This window comes from Selaginella moellendorffii, unplaced genomic scaffold (assembly GCF_000143415.4).
Source record: "Selaginella moellendorffii unplaced genomic scaffold, v1.0 SELMOscaffold_1, whole genome shotgun sequence".
In the NCBI taxonomy this organism is placed as follows: domain Eukaryota; kingdom Viridiplantae; phylum Streptophyta; class Lycopodiopsida; order Selaginellales; family Selaginellaceae; genus Selaginella; species Selaginella moellendorffii.
The window spans coordinates 5,334,026-5,347,315 of NW_003314262.1; the positions used below are offsets into that span (position 1 = coordinate 5,334,026).

At 46.7% G+C, this 13,290-nt stretch overlaps 6 protein-coding genes across 7 annotated transcripts; all 6 read left to right on the forward strand.

Annotated features, from left to right (window-relative positions):
- Window positions 1–3,289: 3,289 nt before the first annotated feature.
- Window positions 3,290–5,391, forward strand: LOC112350721. 2 transcript variants are annotated; one of them, XR_002993859.1, is made up of 5 exons: window positions 3,301–4,493; window positions 4,544–4,661; window positions 4,729–4,890; window positions 4,938–5,102; window positions 5,168–5,391. XR_002993859.1 is itself a non-coding variant. In XM_024687439.1 (4 exons), exons 1-3 carry the CDS (start codon window positions 4,391–4,393, stop codon window positions 4,820–4,822), a joined length of 315 nt encoding a protein of 104 aa, XP_024543207.1. In that variant the 5' UTR covers window positions 3,290–4,390; the 3' UTR covers window positions 4,823–5,102; window positions 5,168–5,391. The 2 variants fall into 2 exon arrangements, 1 of the variants encoding a protein (XP_024543207.1); XM_024687439.1 differs by having other exon boundaries at window positions 3,290–4,493; window positions 4,729–5,102.
- A 76-nt stretch (window positions 5,392–5,467) lies between these two features.
- LOC112348557 lies at window positions 5,468–7,123 on the forward strand. Its single transcript, XM_024681331.1, has 4 exons — window positions 5,468–5,580; window positions 5,863–5,930; window positions 6,029–6,209; window positions 6,265–7,123. Exons 1-4 carry the CDS (start codon window positions 5,468–5,470, stop codon window positions 7,061–7,063), a joined length of 1,161 nt encoding a protein of 386 aa, XP_024537099.1. The 3' UTR covers window positions 7,064–7,123.
- A 433-nt stretch (window positions 7,124–7,556) lies between these two features.
- LOC9663253 (putative indole-3-acetic acid-amido synthetase GH3.9) lies at window positions 7,557–9,479 on the forward strand. The gene is made up of 3 exons (XM_002961701.2): window positions 7,557–7,761; window positions 8,003–8,782; window positions 8,844–9,479. The coding sequence occupies exons 1-3, from the start codon at window positions 7,557–7,559 to the stop codon at window positions 9,425–9,427; spliced, it is 1,569 nt and encodes a 522-aa protein (XP_002961747.2). The 3' UTR covers window positions 9,428–9,479.
- Window positions 9,480–9,527: 48 nt separating this feature from the next.
- Window positions 9,528–9,928, forward strand: LOC112349545. Its single transcript, XM_024684136.1, has one exon. It carries the CDS (start codon window positions 9,564–9,566, stop codon window positions 9,846–9,848), a length of 285 nt encoding a protein of 94 aa, XP_024539904.1. The 5' UTR covers window positions 9,528–9,563; the 3' UTR covers window positions 9,849–9,928.
- A 116-nt stretch (window positions 9,929–10,044) lies between these two features.
- Window positions 10,045–11,449, forward strand: LOC112349528 (protein SLOW GREEN 1, chloroplastic-like). The gene is made up of 4 exons (XM_024684119.1): window positions 10,045–10,693; window positions 10,758–10,907; window positions 10,995–11,075; window positions 11,161–11,449. Exons 1-4 carry the CDS (start codon window positions 10,052–10,054, stop codon window positions 11,416–11,418), a joined length of 1,131 nt encoding a protein of 376 aa, XP_024539887.1. The 5' UTR covers window positions 10,045–10,051; the 3' UTR covers window positions 11,419–11,449.
- On the forward strand, window positions 11,425–12,420 carry LOC9663254 (calcyclin-binding protein). Its single transcript, XM_002961702.2, has 5 exons — window positions 11,425–11,600; window positions 11,663–11,785; window positions 11,856–12,095; window positions 12,151–12,204; window positions 12,257–12,420. The coding sequence occupies exons 1-5, from the start codon at window positions 11,490–11,492 to the stop codon at window positions 12,341–12,343; spliced, it is 615 nt and encodes a 204-aa protein (XP_002961748.1). The 5' UTR covers window positions 11,425–11,489; the 3' UTR covers window positions 12,344–12,420.
- The last annotated feature ends 870 nt before the right edge of the window (window positions 12,421–13,290 follow it).

Consider the following 13,290-nt stretch of genomic DNA (forward strand, 5'->3'; position numbering starts at 1 on the left):
ATTTTAAAAGTTTTTTTTGTCCTCCCAACTTGTTGGTTAGAGACTAGGCTCTTCTCTTTGTTGGTAATAAAAAAGGTATGCAGAAAACCAGTCAAACACATATTTTTTCCGGTAATCACAGCGAACTTTGGGTAAAAACACCTCTGTAAGTTGGCTTGAATTGGAATTTGTGGAAAATTATAAACATGATATAATCCACGAAGATAATTACTTGATCCTGCAAAAACTCGTCCATGCAGATCTCCCCTCAAGCTGCTCCACCATCTTCGCCAGTGCTGCTGCCACCATCCCTTCCTGGAGCTCCACTTCCTGCCCGTCAGCACCGACGCTCCAAGCCAGTGCCCATTGCTCGTCTCCGCATCAAGCACCACCTGCATTCGACACTTGCTCTCGCGAAAACTCGCTCTCCATCGCCAACGCCAGCTTCTGGCAGCCCTGGATCTCTTTGGAACCTCAGCCTCGAGCGCTACACGCCCCGGACACACGTATGCCGTACACTTCGTGACGGCCCCGCGCAGGTACGCGCCCCACTCCCAGCGGGCATGACCCCTGCCTCTCCTCGCACACCTCCACAGCGCGACAAACCTTGCTAAAGTTGGCAGGACGACGCGCTTGAGGTACTGGAAAGGTGGCGAGAATGGTGCCACCGTTGAGGGCGAAGGTGGAGCTGCCGGATCCGATGCGCGGGTGGAGTCTTGGTCCAGGTGTCAAAACCCTAAACTAATCAGACATGGGGTTCGTGATTCAGTGCCCGGTGGTGAGCTTCGAGGATGCCGCGAAGAGAAATACTCTTGGTTTTCTAGTGAGTATTGGCGCGAACAAGGCTCGGGCTGTGAAGAGCAGTACGGATTGTCCCGGGTCAAGAGCGTTCGGACATGTATACAGGGGAAGGACAAGTTTGCGTATGTTGTGGTGGATGACGCCTTTGATACGGCAGCGAGGCTGGGATTTCTAGGAACAAACCACTGATTTCCAATATTTGAATGGAATAAAGTTTCTTGGGAATCCGAGTTCTTTAAAATTGTCCTCTTTGGTGAAATAAAAAGCTATTCGTGTCACGTTTATCACGTTTAATACACGATGGAGAACATTGGCAATAATGGAGCTTCGGTCCAGGAGGAGCTACTGGGCGGCGGAAGAAAGGGAGCACCCATTATCTCCAGAAGTTTGGGAGCCCCCAAATTCCCAATCGTAACCTATGAGGATGTCGCCGGAGAGATTGAAAGGATTGCGTCCGGGAGGGCCAGTTCTTTGTCACGAGGTGAAATCCTCGCTTGACACGAGGTTGTCACTGGGCAAGAGTACGAGATCGTCATCACAAACTTCGCAGGTCTTAGTTTCTATCTTTTTCAACTTTTTTTTCTTTCTTTTTTTTCTCAGGATTATATCGATACCGAGTGGGGATGTGGTGAAAGTATCGAGTTTCTTCCATGGAGTTCCTCAGCAAACTCAGAGAAGAGACCAGGAGAGAGCTCTGGGAGAAATGCTGCTCGAGCATATACAGGTTTTTCAATCTGGGATACACTGGAAAGAGGCTGGATGGAGTGATGTCTAGGTTTCGTGAGAAGCGACAAAAAGAAAATTTGTGGTGATTCTATAAAAGGGAAGATTTTTCTAAATTTTAAACCCTAGTATCATATGTTGATCAATTTAAAAAGTTTACATGAAGAAAACTAGAGAAGAATTGAAAAGTTCTTGGATTGTAAACAGCATGATATGTCTCTTCTTCCCATGACCAGACTCCCCAATGAAAACATATAGTAGATAGTTTAGCTATGATTTTGCTTTTGCATTTGTCTCTTGATAACAACCATACTTCAAATTATTGAAGGGATAGGGATGTTAATGCGAAGTTAAATAATTAGAAATTCTAGAATATTTAAGAATATCTTAGGTATATCCACATCTATATAAAGATTAGTGTTTCTTTAGCTAATAAAAACTTCAATTAAATTTAAACAGATAAATTTTCTAGAATGTTAAATATTTTTCATTCAAACCTATAATAAAAAAAACTAAATATAGATCAAAATAATTCATGTTAATTAAACATCACATATGTACCTCTTAGGATATTGCAAGTAAAGTTCTAAACATATTTACATTTACATGTATATGACTACCAAAGGCTATTATATATATAACACAGTTGAACATGATTAAAATAATGTGAAAAAACCTAATAAAAAATCTAGGAGAAATTTATATTGTTGTTTTTAATTAAGAATTAATATTAGTTAAATTTGTTCAAACACAAACAGAAAGTGACTTATAAGATAAAATACAATTACACTCCAACTCAATCTCTACTCCTCTATTTAAGAAGCTTTTTTCTAAGCAAAATACTTTTTATGTTAATATGATGTGGGTTTGGATGCTAATCTGACATTGTTTAAGAGACAATAAACAAATGCACACTTAGGTGTGCATGAGTTTATTCTTCAATTAATGGTGTACTGAGCTTAAATAGATTTATACTAATTGAAAATATTAGCATTAAACACTAATTACATATATGCACTCACAAAAGTTAGAAAAAATAATTTTGTTGTGCGTTGCATACAGCAACGCTTGGTTTGCTTAATTGTAGTGTCATTCTTATTTAGTATTTTTGAATAATTCAATTGATTGATAATTATAAACATGTTTATAATCTATAAATCAATATTAATATTATTCCATTAAAATAAATAAGAATATACTAAAAAGTGTTTAGGAAAATTTATAAATTTTTAATAGAAGATTAATCTAAATAAATAACAACCGTTAGATGGTAGAATATCCTAGAATATCTAAGCATATTCTAGATATACCTACAGGTTTTGCTTAAGCAAACCAAAAAGTATAATACAATCTTAAACATAGAGCAATATTGTAAGCCTTGTAATTAAGCACAAAACATTGGTTAGATCTGTGACTACGTGGAAATAAAGCCAGGTGCCAAAATTTCAAAATATTATGTGCAATATTAGAATCATAAGAATTAAACTTTTTGCAAAATTGTGTTAGAATCATAAGAATTAAACTTTTTGCAAAATTGTGACAAAAAGGTAACATTACAACTACTGGGCGCTCCTTCTTGGGCCACGGGCCGCCACTGGTTGGTTGACCACATTTCCAATCACAGCATTTTAAAAAGTATTAGAAATCTCAACGCCACGCTATCTCAAAAATTTTGGTTGGTTGCTTGGTTTTGGTGCTTTGCCGCGTCATCAACCGTACAGGAATCCATTCTACCGTAATTCCGTGCAATAGTCTTGCCGCCGTACAGATCCCCTGTTCTTGGAAATCGCGGTAGGCAGTCGCGATCTTGCTCGCGCTGGAGCGCCAACGAATGGATAATCGACTGCCCAGCGACGAGGTAATTAGGTCATTTTCCATCGGCGGGACGAGGAGGACAATGAAGAAAGATCACGAGAATGCGAAGCCCAGCTCAGCTCCATCCAGCAAGCGCCGGATTATGGGCGCTCGCGGCCCCGAGGAATTCCACTGCCTGGGCGCGCTGGACATCATCAAGGAATCAGTGGCAGCGCTGCGAGCAATCTCCTCGCTCTTCTTCTGGGTCGCGGCGCTCCTCGCCACGCCATTCTCCATCGTCGTGCTCTCCCAGGCCTGGATCACGTCCCCGGTGGTGGAGAACTGGGCCGCGCGGATCGAGGCCAGCGCTCTCGCCACCCGCGGCGGCGTCTGGTTCCTCCCATCCTACCGTGCCGCCTGCTTCAAGCTCGTCGACAACCTCGTCTCCCACGCCTTCCAGCTCCAGTATTCTGAAGCTCAGGTATCCAATCGCAGCACTCGTGATTTGACCAAGAAAACCAGTGATCGTTACCCCAAAAGTTATTGAATCTCCTCGTCATCAGCTTGGAATTTACCAGACAATAGTTCCACTGCAAAGCAGCTTGGACTGGAGAACACCCTCAACATCTCGCTGGCCTCAATGGCCCAGCTCCAAAACGCGAAAGAGGTTGTTCTTCAAGCGGCTAATCACCACCCTTTCAGTGAAGCCCCAAACTCCGACCTGGGCCGATAGACGGGCACCAAGTTCCTCTCCTTGCCCCTCGCCGCTCACAGGCAATTGTCATCGATGAGGATCGTCCTCTCCATATCGCTATCCTCGCAACATTTTCACATTCCTTCTCTCTCGAGATGCTCCAGGGACTGCTGGAAATCCCAGTGAAGCCACAGTCTTGTAAACAAGGGGATTGTTTCGCTCCGCTGCTATTCTCACGCCCGGATCTCGTTGAGAGCGCATACAAACTCCGGGCCCCTGTATGCTAGAGCCAAATTGCCACCCGCGGCGGCAAAGAAGCGCGATCCTTGCCCTAGCGCGCATCCGCGGCGGCGGCACGCATCCAAGGCGCCGGCCAGCGACCGGATCGTAGCTCCGGGGATGGATTCCGGGCTGCTGGCTATGCGGCGGCTGTGCCGGCTTGGCGACACTGAGATCAATGGTGCGGAGCCACGGCTGGCACCTGCCTGCGCACGGGTTTCAGGTAAATACGGCGCCGTGGAATTCGACCAAGTGAGCGAGCTCTTTTTGCAGGTTGTGGCGATCACTGTGTTCTTCCTCCTCGTAGTCGCGTACTTCGTGTTTTTCGCGCCTTTCATTGGGCCCAATCCGTGGCAGTATATCGTAATTGGGTGTTACTCGATGAGTCTTGGTGAGTCTTTCTTCGCAATTTCTCACTCTTGGAATTTGTTAAGCGCTCAATTTCGTTAACTTTGCAGGCACTTGTGGTGTTCGTTCTTTACGTCAGATGCACAGGAATCAATCCTGCGGACTCAAAGCTACCTCTTTGCAGCTAGCAAGTACCTGAGCTAAACTTCTTTGCAAAAACAGATCGTGGATTTGGCAACCTTGACAGATCGCGTTGGGCAACGAGATTGGAGGTATCGTCCTCTCTTAGAATTGTTTTTCTAACTCCATGGCAAAACAGGCATGTTTACTCCCAGCGACGAACTCGCGGAGGAACTGTCCCAAGCGTCAAGCGCCGCCGGAGAGAAGCTATGGCGGATAGATGATGAAGTCGGGAATCGCGGACATGGTGAACACGGGTGGACGTCCTGGCGGATCCATAACGGCGTCGCTCTTCTTGAAACAGGTACCCCTTTCGTTTTGTTCTTGTGGAAGAACTTCTAATCTCTTCCATTCTTGATGGATGGACAGTTTGTCGATGAGAAAATTCCTTGGGCTCATCTCGACATCGCTGGACCCGTGTGGAACGAGAAGAAGAAAATGGCGACTGGATTCGCTGTGGGGACCTTGGTGGAATGGGTTTCGAAGCACGCATCCTCCTCATAAAGTAAAAAAAAAGAGGTTGGTTTTTCCCACAGCAGGATTGTTTCTTGAGGCTCATTTTTGCTCGGTCGTTAAACAATTTACATTTATTATAACAACGAAATATCTTACTCCTAATTTGAAATTAGCATATCCCTTGATCCATGGGCGAATCTTAACCTCCGCGCAATGCAGGCAAGGGCATATGCGCGCAATAAGCACAGCAACGCACAAATGCCCCACACCCGCGGTAAATATTTGCTTTCCATCTACTGTGGTAATGGTAATGCAAGCCAGGGTAGGTGAAAAAATTAAAAATCACCGCACGGATCTGGGCCGTGGGATGAGCTCGAACGGCCCTTCTTACAACATTTTAAAAAGTATTAGAAATCTCAACGCCACGCTATCTCAAAATTTTTTATTGGTTTTGGCGCTTTGCCGCGTCATCAACCGTACAGGAATACTCTAAACTCGTGCGCCACGTGGCGGATACGGGAATGTTATAATCCATCCCTTTTCACATTACATATCTTGATCGCGTTTCATATTTGGTCGTGATATATACGCTGTGCGGTTTGTTCTAGGGCGCGAACGAGAAAACGACTGTTAAGCGTGGGAGAGCAAGGAGAAGCGCGAGAAGGCTCGATGCTGTGTGAGTGCCCTCTTTCTTTCCTCCCCGATTGCCCTCTTTCTTTCCTCCCCGATTGCCCTCTTTTTCTCCCCTCATGGCTGCGATTTTTTGTTGTGAAGCAGGAAATGAGAGCGTCGTCGTTACTCCACGTCGAGTCAGGATCGACGAGCGCGCGACAAGAGCTGTCGAGCAGAAGCTCGTTCGGCTTGCCTTGCTCACAGGCGAGGAGGAAAATCAAGAGCTCTACAGCCCAAGCGACTTGATCATCGGAACAGCTCCCAACGCTGAAGCTTTCTCCAGGTGAGCAACCAAGAATGCTTCTAACCGTCAATGCTTCTACCGTCGATGCTTTCAGGTGGGCATCGGGAAACAGGAAGTTCCTCTGTGACTTCATCGGAGGAAAGATCATCGCAAGGGAACTCCCGCATAACCCCCATGGGCAAGCTCAGTTGAAGGTGGGAGTTGCTTTTGATGCACAAGCAAGTGGATTGCTCGTGGTGGCGACGGCTGTTACTTATAAACCGGATATCGGGGGGGATCTTTACGAGCCGGACGTAACAGTGCAAGTTCGTGGTCAAAGCTCTATTCTACCTCCCGGTGTCGCGGCTTTGAGGACATATGGGGCTATCGTCATCGAGATCGCAACATCCCAGACACCCAAGAATCTTCACGAGCGAGCTGCGATCTTCCTTGGACCAGACTATCCTCGCTGCGAGCTCTATATCGGTCTCAAAAGGTTCAACGAGAGAGCTAATGGAACTATCGCTATGTTGGCTTCGGTCTATGAAAGGCCAGGAGCTGGCGGAGGGGCGGCAGGAGCTGGGGGAGGGGCGGCCGGAGCTGGAGCTGGAGCAGGGGGCGGGGGACCAATGCCCATCCGGCTTGTCTCATTTGGGACTTGCCCTTTGGGCCCAAATGCAACCTGGAGAAATTCTCCGATTCTCACAGGGGTTGGACATGGTGGGATTGCTTTAAATGGTCCTGGAGTGAGGCCTTATATCCTGCGGTTTCCGGCGGTGCAAATTTTTACGACATTTGTTCCTCCTGGAGGTGGAGCAGTGGGCGTTCCACCAGCTGGTGCACCTGTGAACTATGAGTTGGATCTTTATTATATCCAACAGGCTTTTTCATGCCCTTTTGAACCCACGTATTGAAATCTATGCAATCTACTTGTATTTCCTTTTTATAAGTAATATAAAAAGAGTTTTACCTTAGCATGTGTCTCATATTAAATGCTGATGATTTGGATCTTTATTTGTTCTCTCTTGGATGTACGACTCGCTGGAGCTGGTGATTGTCAAGGGACGTTTGAGAGGCTGATGGAGGAAGCTGTGAGGAATGGAACATCGCCAGCGCAGTACAAAACTCCAAGGTGTGTGACCTCTCCAAGAATGCTGGAAGTTCTAGCGTCCAGAGCTACCAGAGTGGGGAGATTGTGTTCGAGAGCTGGGAGCCAAGCTTTCCACAAGGCAGTGCATCGACATGACCATGAGATTCCTAGAATATACCTGGAAAAGCATCCACACGGATTATATTATGTTTGTACAGAAGTCCATTGCCCCTTGAACTTCTTGATGTTAACAAGCTGGCGCACCAGTTCTTTGACGTAGCGCTTTAAATTGTTCTCTTCTTATCATAAAGTTTCAAATGGCGAGCATTGCCGAGTTTGAGCAAGCTTGTGAGAATGGAGCTTCGATCCAGGAGGAGTTGCTGGGCGGCATTCTCCGCAAGACCCATTATCTCCAGAAGTTTGGGAGCCCCCAAAGTCTGGCTGCTTATAAGTCCCAGGTTCCAATCGTATCCTACGAGGATGTTGCCGGAGTGATTGAAAAGATTGCTTGCGGGGAAGAGGGCCCAATTCTTTGTCACGACCAAGTTCTTTGCTTCTTCGCGAGGTAAGAATTTCTCCCATTCTTTATTTGTGTGAGAATCTTCTACTTCCAACATCGTCTGGGAAGGGTAAGATTATTCCAGTCACTGCTGAGAATATCTCCGCCTTAATGAGGGCAGCGGAAATTTCCAATGCTTACATAGCAAGGTAGTTTGCTAACCTATCGATTGTTCGATGTGGGTTCAATGTGGAGATCTTTCAGATTTCCCGGAGCTTGGAAGTGGAAGAGTGCTCGGTTTATACTACTGCGGTCATCAATCTCATACCAAGGCGGGTATCTGGGTGGGAGCTCTCACCACTTACTTGATCAAGACCTACAGAGGACCGTTTAACAAGTTCACCACTCCGTACGAAATGATCATCTCGGGATCAAACTGGCGAGAGCTGACGTACTGCCACTTGCTGTGTGCTTTGATCCAGCGAGACGCGGTGGAACAGATCGATGCGAGTTTTGCCTACATCATCTCCGAAGCTCTGAAGATCCTCCAGAGTGATTGGCAGGATATTTGCAAAGACATAAGAACTGGCAGCTTGAGCAGCGGTAAAGTCACACACCCAAAGCTCCAGGAAGCTTTCGCGACTTTTTTGGTTAACAAAGAGAATATTGCCGGAACCGCCGACGCCATCGCCAAGATTTGCAGCAGAGAATCGTGGTCTGGAATTCTTTCCTTGCTCTTCCCGGGAGCAAAGCTGGTGTCCGCAGTGGTGACGGGGGCGATGGCACACTTTGTTCCTGAGTTAAGAGATTACGCAGGTGGCAAGCTTCCAATCTCCGGAAAAGATTACTACTCGTCTGAGGGAGTTCTTGGGATCAACACAAACCCGGCTTCTCCTCTTGAGGACGTCGTCTTCACAATTTTACCACACATAATGTACTACGAGTTTCTTCCGCTCGGTGCTAATAATCCAGCTGGTGAAATCCTGGCTCCACACGAGGTTGTCGTTGGGCAAGAGTACGAGATCGTCATCACGAACTTCGCAGGTTTGCCATCTTCTATCTTTTCTTGCAAATTTCTCATCCGAGGTGTTCTCTTTTCTTTAAGGATTATATCGATACCGAGTCGGGGACGTGGTGAAAGTATCGAGTTTTTTCCATGGAGTTCCTCAGCTGGCTTTCAGCCACCGCAAGAACGCGGTTCTGAGCGTCCAAAACGAGATGGTCGACGAGCAAGAGCTCCAAAATGTGGTGATGGAAGTATCAAAAGATGCAGGGATCCAGGTCGCGAACTTCATAGCCTACGGCAATTCCACCGCCGTTCGTGCGCATTACGTGATCTTCTGGGAGCTCAAACGCAGAGAAGGGATCAACAGAGAGCTCTTGGAGAGATGCTGCTCGAGTATAGACAGGTCTTTCAATCCGGGATACACTGGAAAGAGGCTGGATGGAGTGATCGACTCGCTGGAGCTGGTGATTGTCAAGGAAGGGACGTTTGAGAGGCTGATGGAGGAAGCTGTGAGGAATGGAACATCGCCAGCGCAGTATAAAACTCCAAGGTGTGTGACCTCTCCAAGAATGCTGGAAATTCTAGAGTCTAGACGCGCCGAGAGCTACAAGAGTGGCGAGATGCCCAGCTCTGTGTTAGAGAGCTGGGAGCCAAGCTTTCCACAAGGCAGGCAAAAAAATTAAGTCATTGGAAGTCAAACAAGGTTGAATCATTTAAAGACTTGACTTAAAGTTACTGACACGTGTTTATTTTATTTACCTTTTACATCAAAATAAAGAATCTTTTACAAAGTTTGACACCAAGGTTTAGGGCTAGAGAATGGGCGCTGTGACCACGGCCGTGATCGCGATCGCGGGGATTCTACTCGGATGGGCAGCGATCGAAATGGCTTGCAAGCCGTGCTTGGAGAGAGGAAGATCTTCGCTGGCGAAATCGCTCAATCCGGACTACGATCCAGACGACGAACTGGATGCCCAGCGCCCGGCGGTGACAAAGAAAGACGAAGAGGAGGAGGAGGGCGATGGCGATCGTGGCATTGAGGAGCTCGAGGCCGGGGGTAGCGCCAGCATTGACGACGAGAAGAAGCCACTCACAAAGAAATAAAAGCTCTCGATGCTCGCCCTCTTTGTAAGTAAACGAAGTTCTCCTGCGAAGAACACATCCAATCTATTGTATTGTCTCTACAATCTGGGCATTCTTCCCTCTCCTTGGGCGTCCAGACTCTTAGATCTTCCAACAAGAGAGATCACACACCTCGGATCTCTCCATTTCTTCTCAAACCAGCCATAAACCCTAAACCTAGAGTGATGCTTTCTTCCTCCGCGAATGCGGTGCTTCCCAGCGCTCGGCCGGGCCGCTCACACCAGCTGCCAAGATTTCGCGCTTCCAGGGCAGCGATTTGCTGTAGGAATCACGGCAGCGGCAGCGCGAAGCTGGAGAGATCGACCGATCGATTGAGCAGGGATGCAGGGATTTTGCTCGGCACTGCGGCGTTTTGCCTGGTCTCGGGATTCAGCGTCAGCGATTTCGCTCGAGCCGAGGCCGTCCCGCCTGTCGACGATGTGGCTGCGTTGCCGGCGTCCGCGATTCCAGATCTCGCCAAGAAGAAGAGGGCGGTAGCCGAGAAGCCAGGGAAGAGCTCAAAGGTTCCGTCCAGGGTTCTTCGCGCAAAGGCCAATGAGAGGACGCTCAAGGCGGTGCTAAAGACGATCGAGGAGGAGCCGGGCAACTTGGTGGCTTACAAGGCTTTGCTCTCGCTCAGGATGGAGAATGGAGAGGTGAGGGAGGCGATTGAGGTTCTGGGAAGGATGATCGAGTTGGAGCCAGAGCATCTCGAGTATAGATTCATGAGAGCCAGAGCTTACGGGCTTGTTGGGGATGTGAGACATTCCAGGGAGGAGTTCCGGGAGCTTGTGGAGATCCAACCTTTCTCTGCGAAGGCTTTGCAAGTCAGTGAGTGATCGATAGTTTTCTTTCGAGTTCTTAGAAGCACCATTGTGTTTTTTGCTCCAGGGACTGGCTTTAGCTATGGAGAAAGATGGAGAAGACGACTCCCAGGTTCTAGAGATGATCCATGCCGCCATAAAAAATGCGATTGATCAGCAGCAAAGCTTTGCAGCTCGCAACTTCAAGATGCTTCTCGGCCAGATTCTTACGTCTCAGGTACTAGAACAAGCTTTCTTCGTCCCTGTCTAGCTTCGTGAGATTTTTCTTTCCTTGTTTTAAGCTCCAGTGGTGGATGTCTTCCAGGAGAAGCTGACACAGGCTCTCGAGCAGTACGAGGAACTGACCAAGGAAGATCCATCCGACTTTCGTCCATATCTCTGCCAGGTGAGTGACGAAGAACTTCACGAGAACTTCCAAGTTCTTCGATTAGCTCTCAAAGTTTCTGTGACTTATCCAACGATTTCTCCAGGGACTGCTCTATGATTCTCTCGGCGAGAAAGAGAAGGCCAAGGAATGCTACAAACGATTCAAGGAGCTCTGCCCTGAGAGCTTTCCACAGCGCAAGTACCTCGACGATCTCCTGGTGAGAGGGAGCTATGGCGCTCGCGTGAGAGAAGAAGAGAAGGAAGGAAAGCTCGCCTCGATGCAACAGCCAAAACTAACGATGCAAGACATGGCACAAGCAAGCAAGGGGAAAGAAAATAAGAGCGAATATGCTTCGAAGTGAGAAAGAATCTAGGTCGAAAACTAGAGACGGCGACGCTGCGAGCGGGATTCCTTGGTCTGTGGGGCGGATTGATGGCGCCGGACGTCATGGATGATCTCCAGGAGCTCAAGGCGCTGCTGGATCAAGCCAAGCGGCCGCGAGTGAAATCGCTGCTCTCCGCCGAGATCGAGAGACTGCAAAAGGTTCTTGCTCTCTTTCTTGATCGCTGTAGCGGATTCTAGACTCCTGGAGGCTAATCCTGCAGGGATTGATCGAAAACGAGGCGAAGCCGGCGGCGCCGCTGGAGAAAATTCCAGTTGCTGCTCCAGAGCCGCGCTACACCACTGTGGATTCGTTTAGCTGGGATCAAGATGATAAGAGCGTGAAGGTAGTTCCCATTTTTTTTCTTTTCTCTTTTGTCTCGTTTAGCGACTCGCTTGCTTTCTTGTCGTTTGAAGATCTACATTGGAATCGAGGGTGCCTCCGCTGACAAAGTATCTTCGAAGTTCCAGGACGAGTCTTTCGAGATCAAGATCGAGGATTTGGGAGGGAAGAACTACCGCTGTGGTGTTCCAAGGCTCCACAAGCCTATAGATCCAGCGGCAAGTAATGTGATTGTCAAGCCCAAGCGCCTTGTGGTGGTTTTGAAGAAGATGGCCACGGCAAGATGGACCGATCTACACTACAAGGAAGACAAGGTCTGTTCTTCGCGCTTTTTTCTCTTGTCTGAGACGATCGATTGTGGATGCACAGTTTAAGCCGGATGAAGGGAAGAATCCGATGGCTGGCATCATGGACCTGATGAAGGTAACTTCCATGGCTGCATGGTTTTGGATCGATCTTGACCTTGTTGTTGCAGAATATGTACGACGAGGGCGACGATAACATGAAGAAAACGATTGCTCAGGCGTGGACCGACGCAAGAGCCAAGCAGGGAGGACTGTGAATCCTTTTGTTTTAGTTTGTTCTGCTTAGATTGGATGATTTCCTCGCTGCGAAATTAATCTATCATGTTGTTACTGACGTGGATTGTACTTTGCTCAGCGTTCATCCCTCTGCTAACGTTTCTTTACTATTGATCCGGTGCTTATGATTGAACACTTTATACAGGAGCTCTTGGTTTTAGTTTTTGGTTTGTCTAAGATTTTGCTTTACAATAGAGGTGTACAAAGTTTGTGCAGCCTTGTGAAGATCATTGATAGGGCTCATTTGGTCAGAGCGTGTGACTGAAAATCAGAAGGTAGTTCAATCCCACTCTCTGGCATTATATCTTATCTTTTAGTTTCTGGACTTTGAACGTGGTATGCTATTATGGCGTGAAATTTGTGACACCCGACTGTAGGTGATGACATATTCTGTAAAATTCTTACAGCCCTTAAAATATTCTTTGCCTTATATCACTATGCACCAGTCCATGAAGTGCTATTGTAGTTTTAGACTCAGTCTAATTTGATGAACTTTTTATAGTGTTAGTTGTGGTTTCGAGGATCTTTAAGATTATATCACAAAATTTATTTCTTTTGTTAACATTTGAGTTGAGTGATCCAAATTCAAAAATTTACATTTAGTATAAAAAAAGAATGCACTTTTCTTTCCAAACAATTAAGAGTTTTAGGGTGTCAAGAGAGCAAAGCTCTTAGAAGAATTATGGTTGTCAGCTTTTGTTTACAAAGGTATGAATTTGCAAAGAAACATGGTGGATTGTAATTAATTATTTAGAAGGGTGTGAACTTAGTGGATTGCAAGTAATTAAAAAGAACGACTCAAAAGATGATATATAATAGTTTAAATATAGAGAGAAATGACACATAAATAATAGTGCACTATTTTTTTCAATCGGTTAAAGGTCTTGAAATACTTAGGGTTAAATATCCTTTGGTTTGAATAATATAG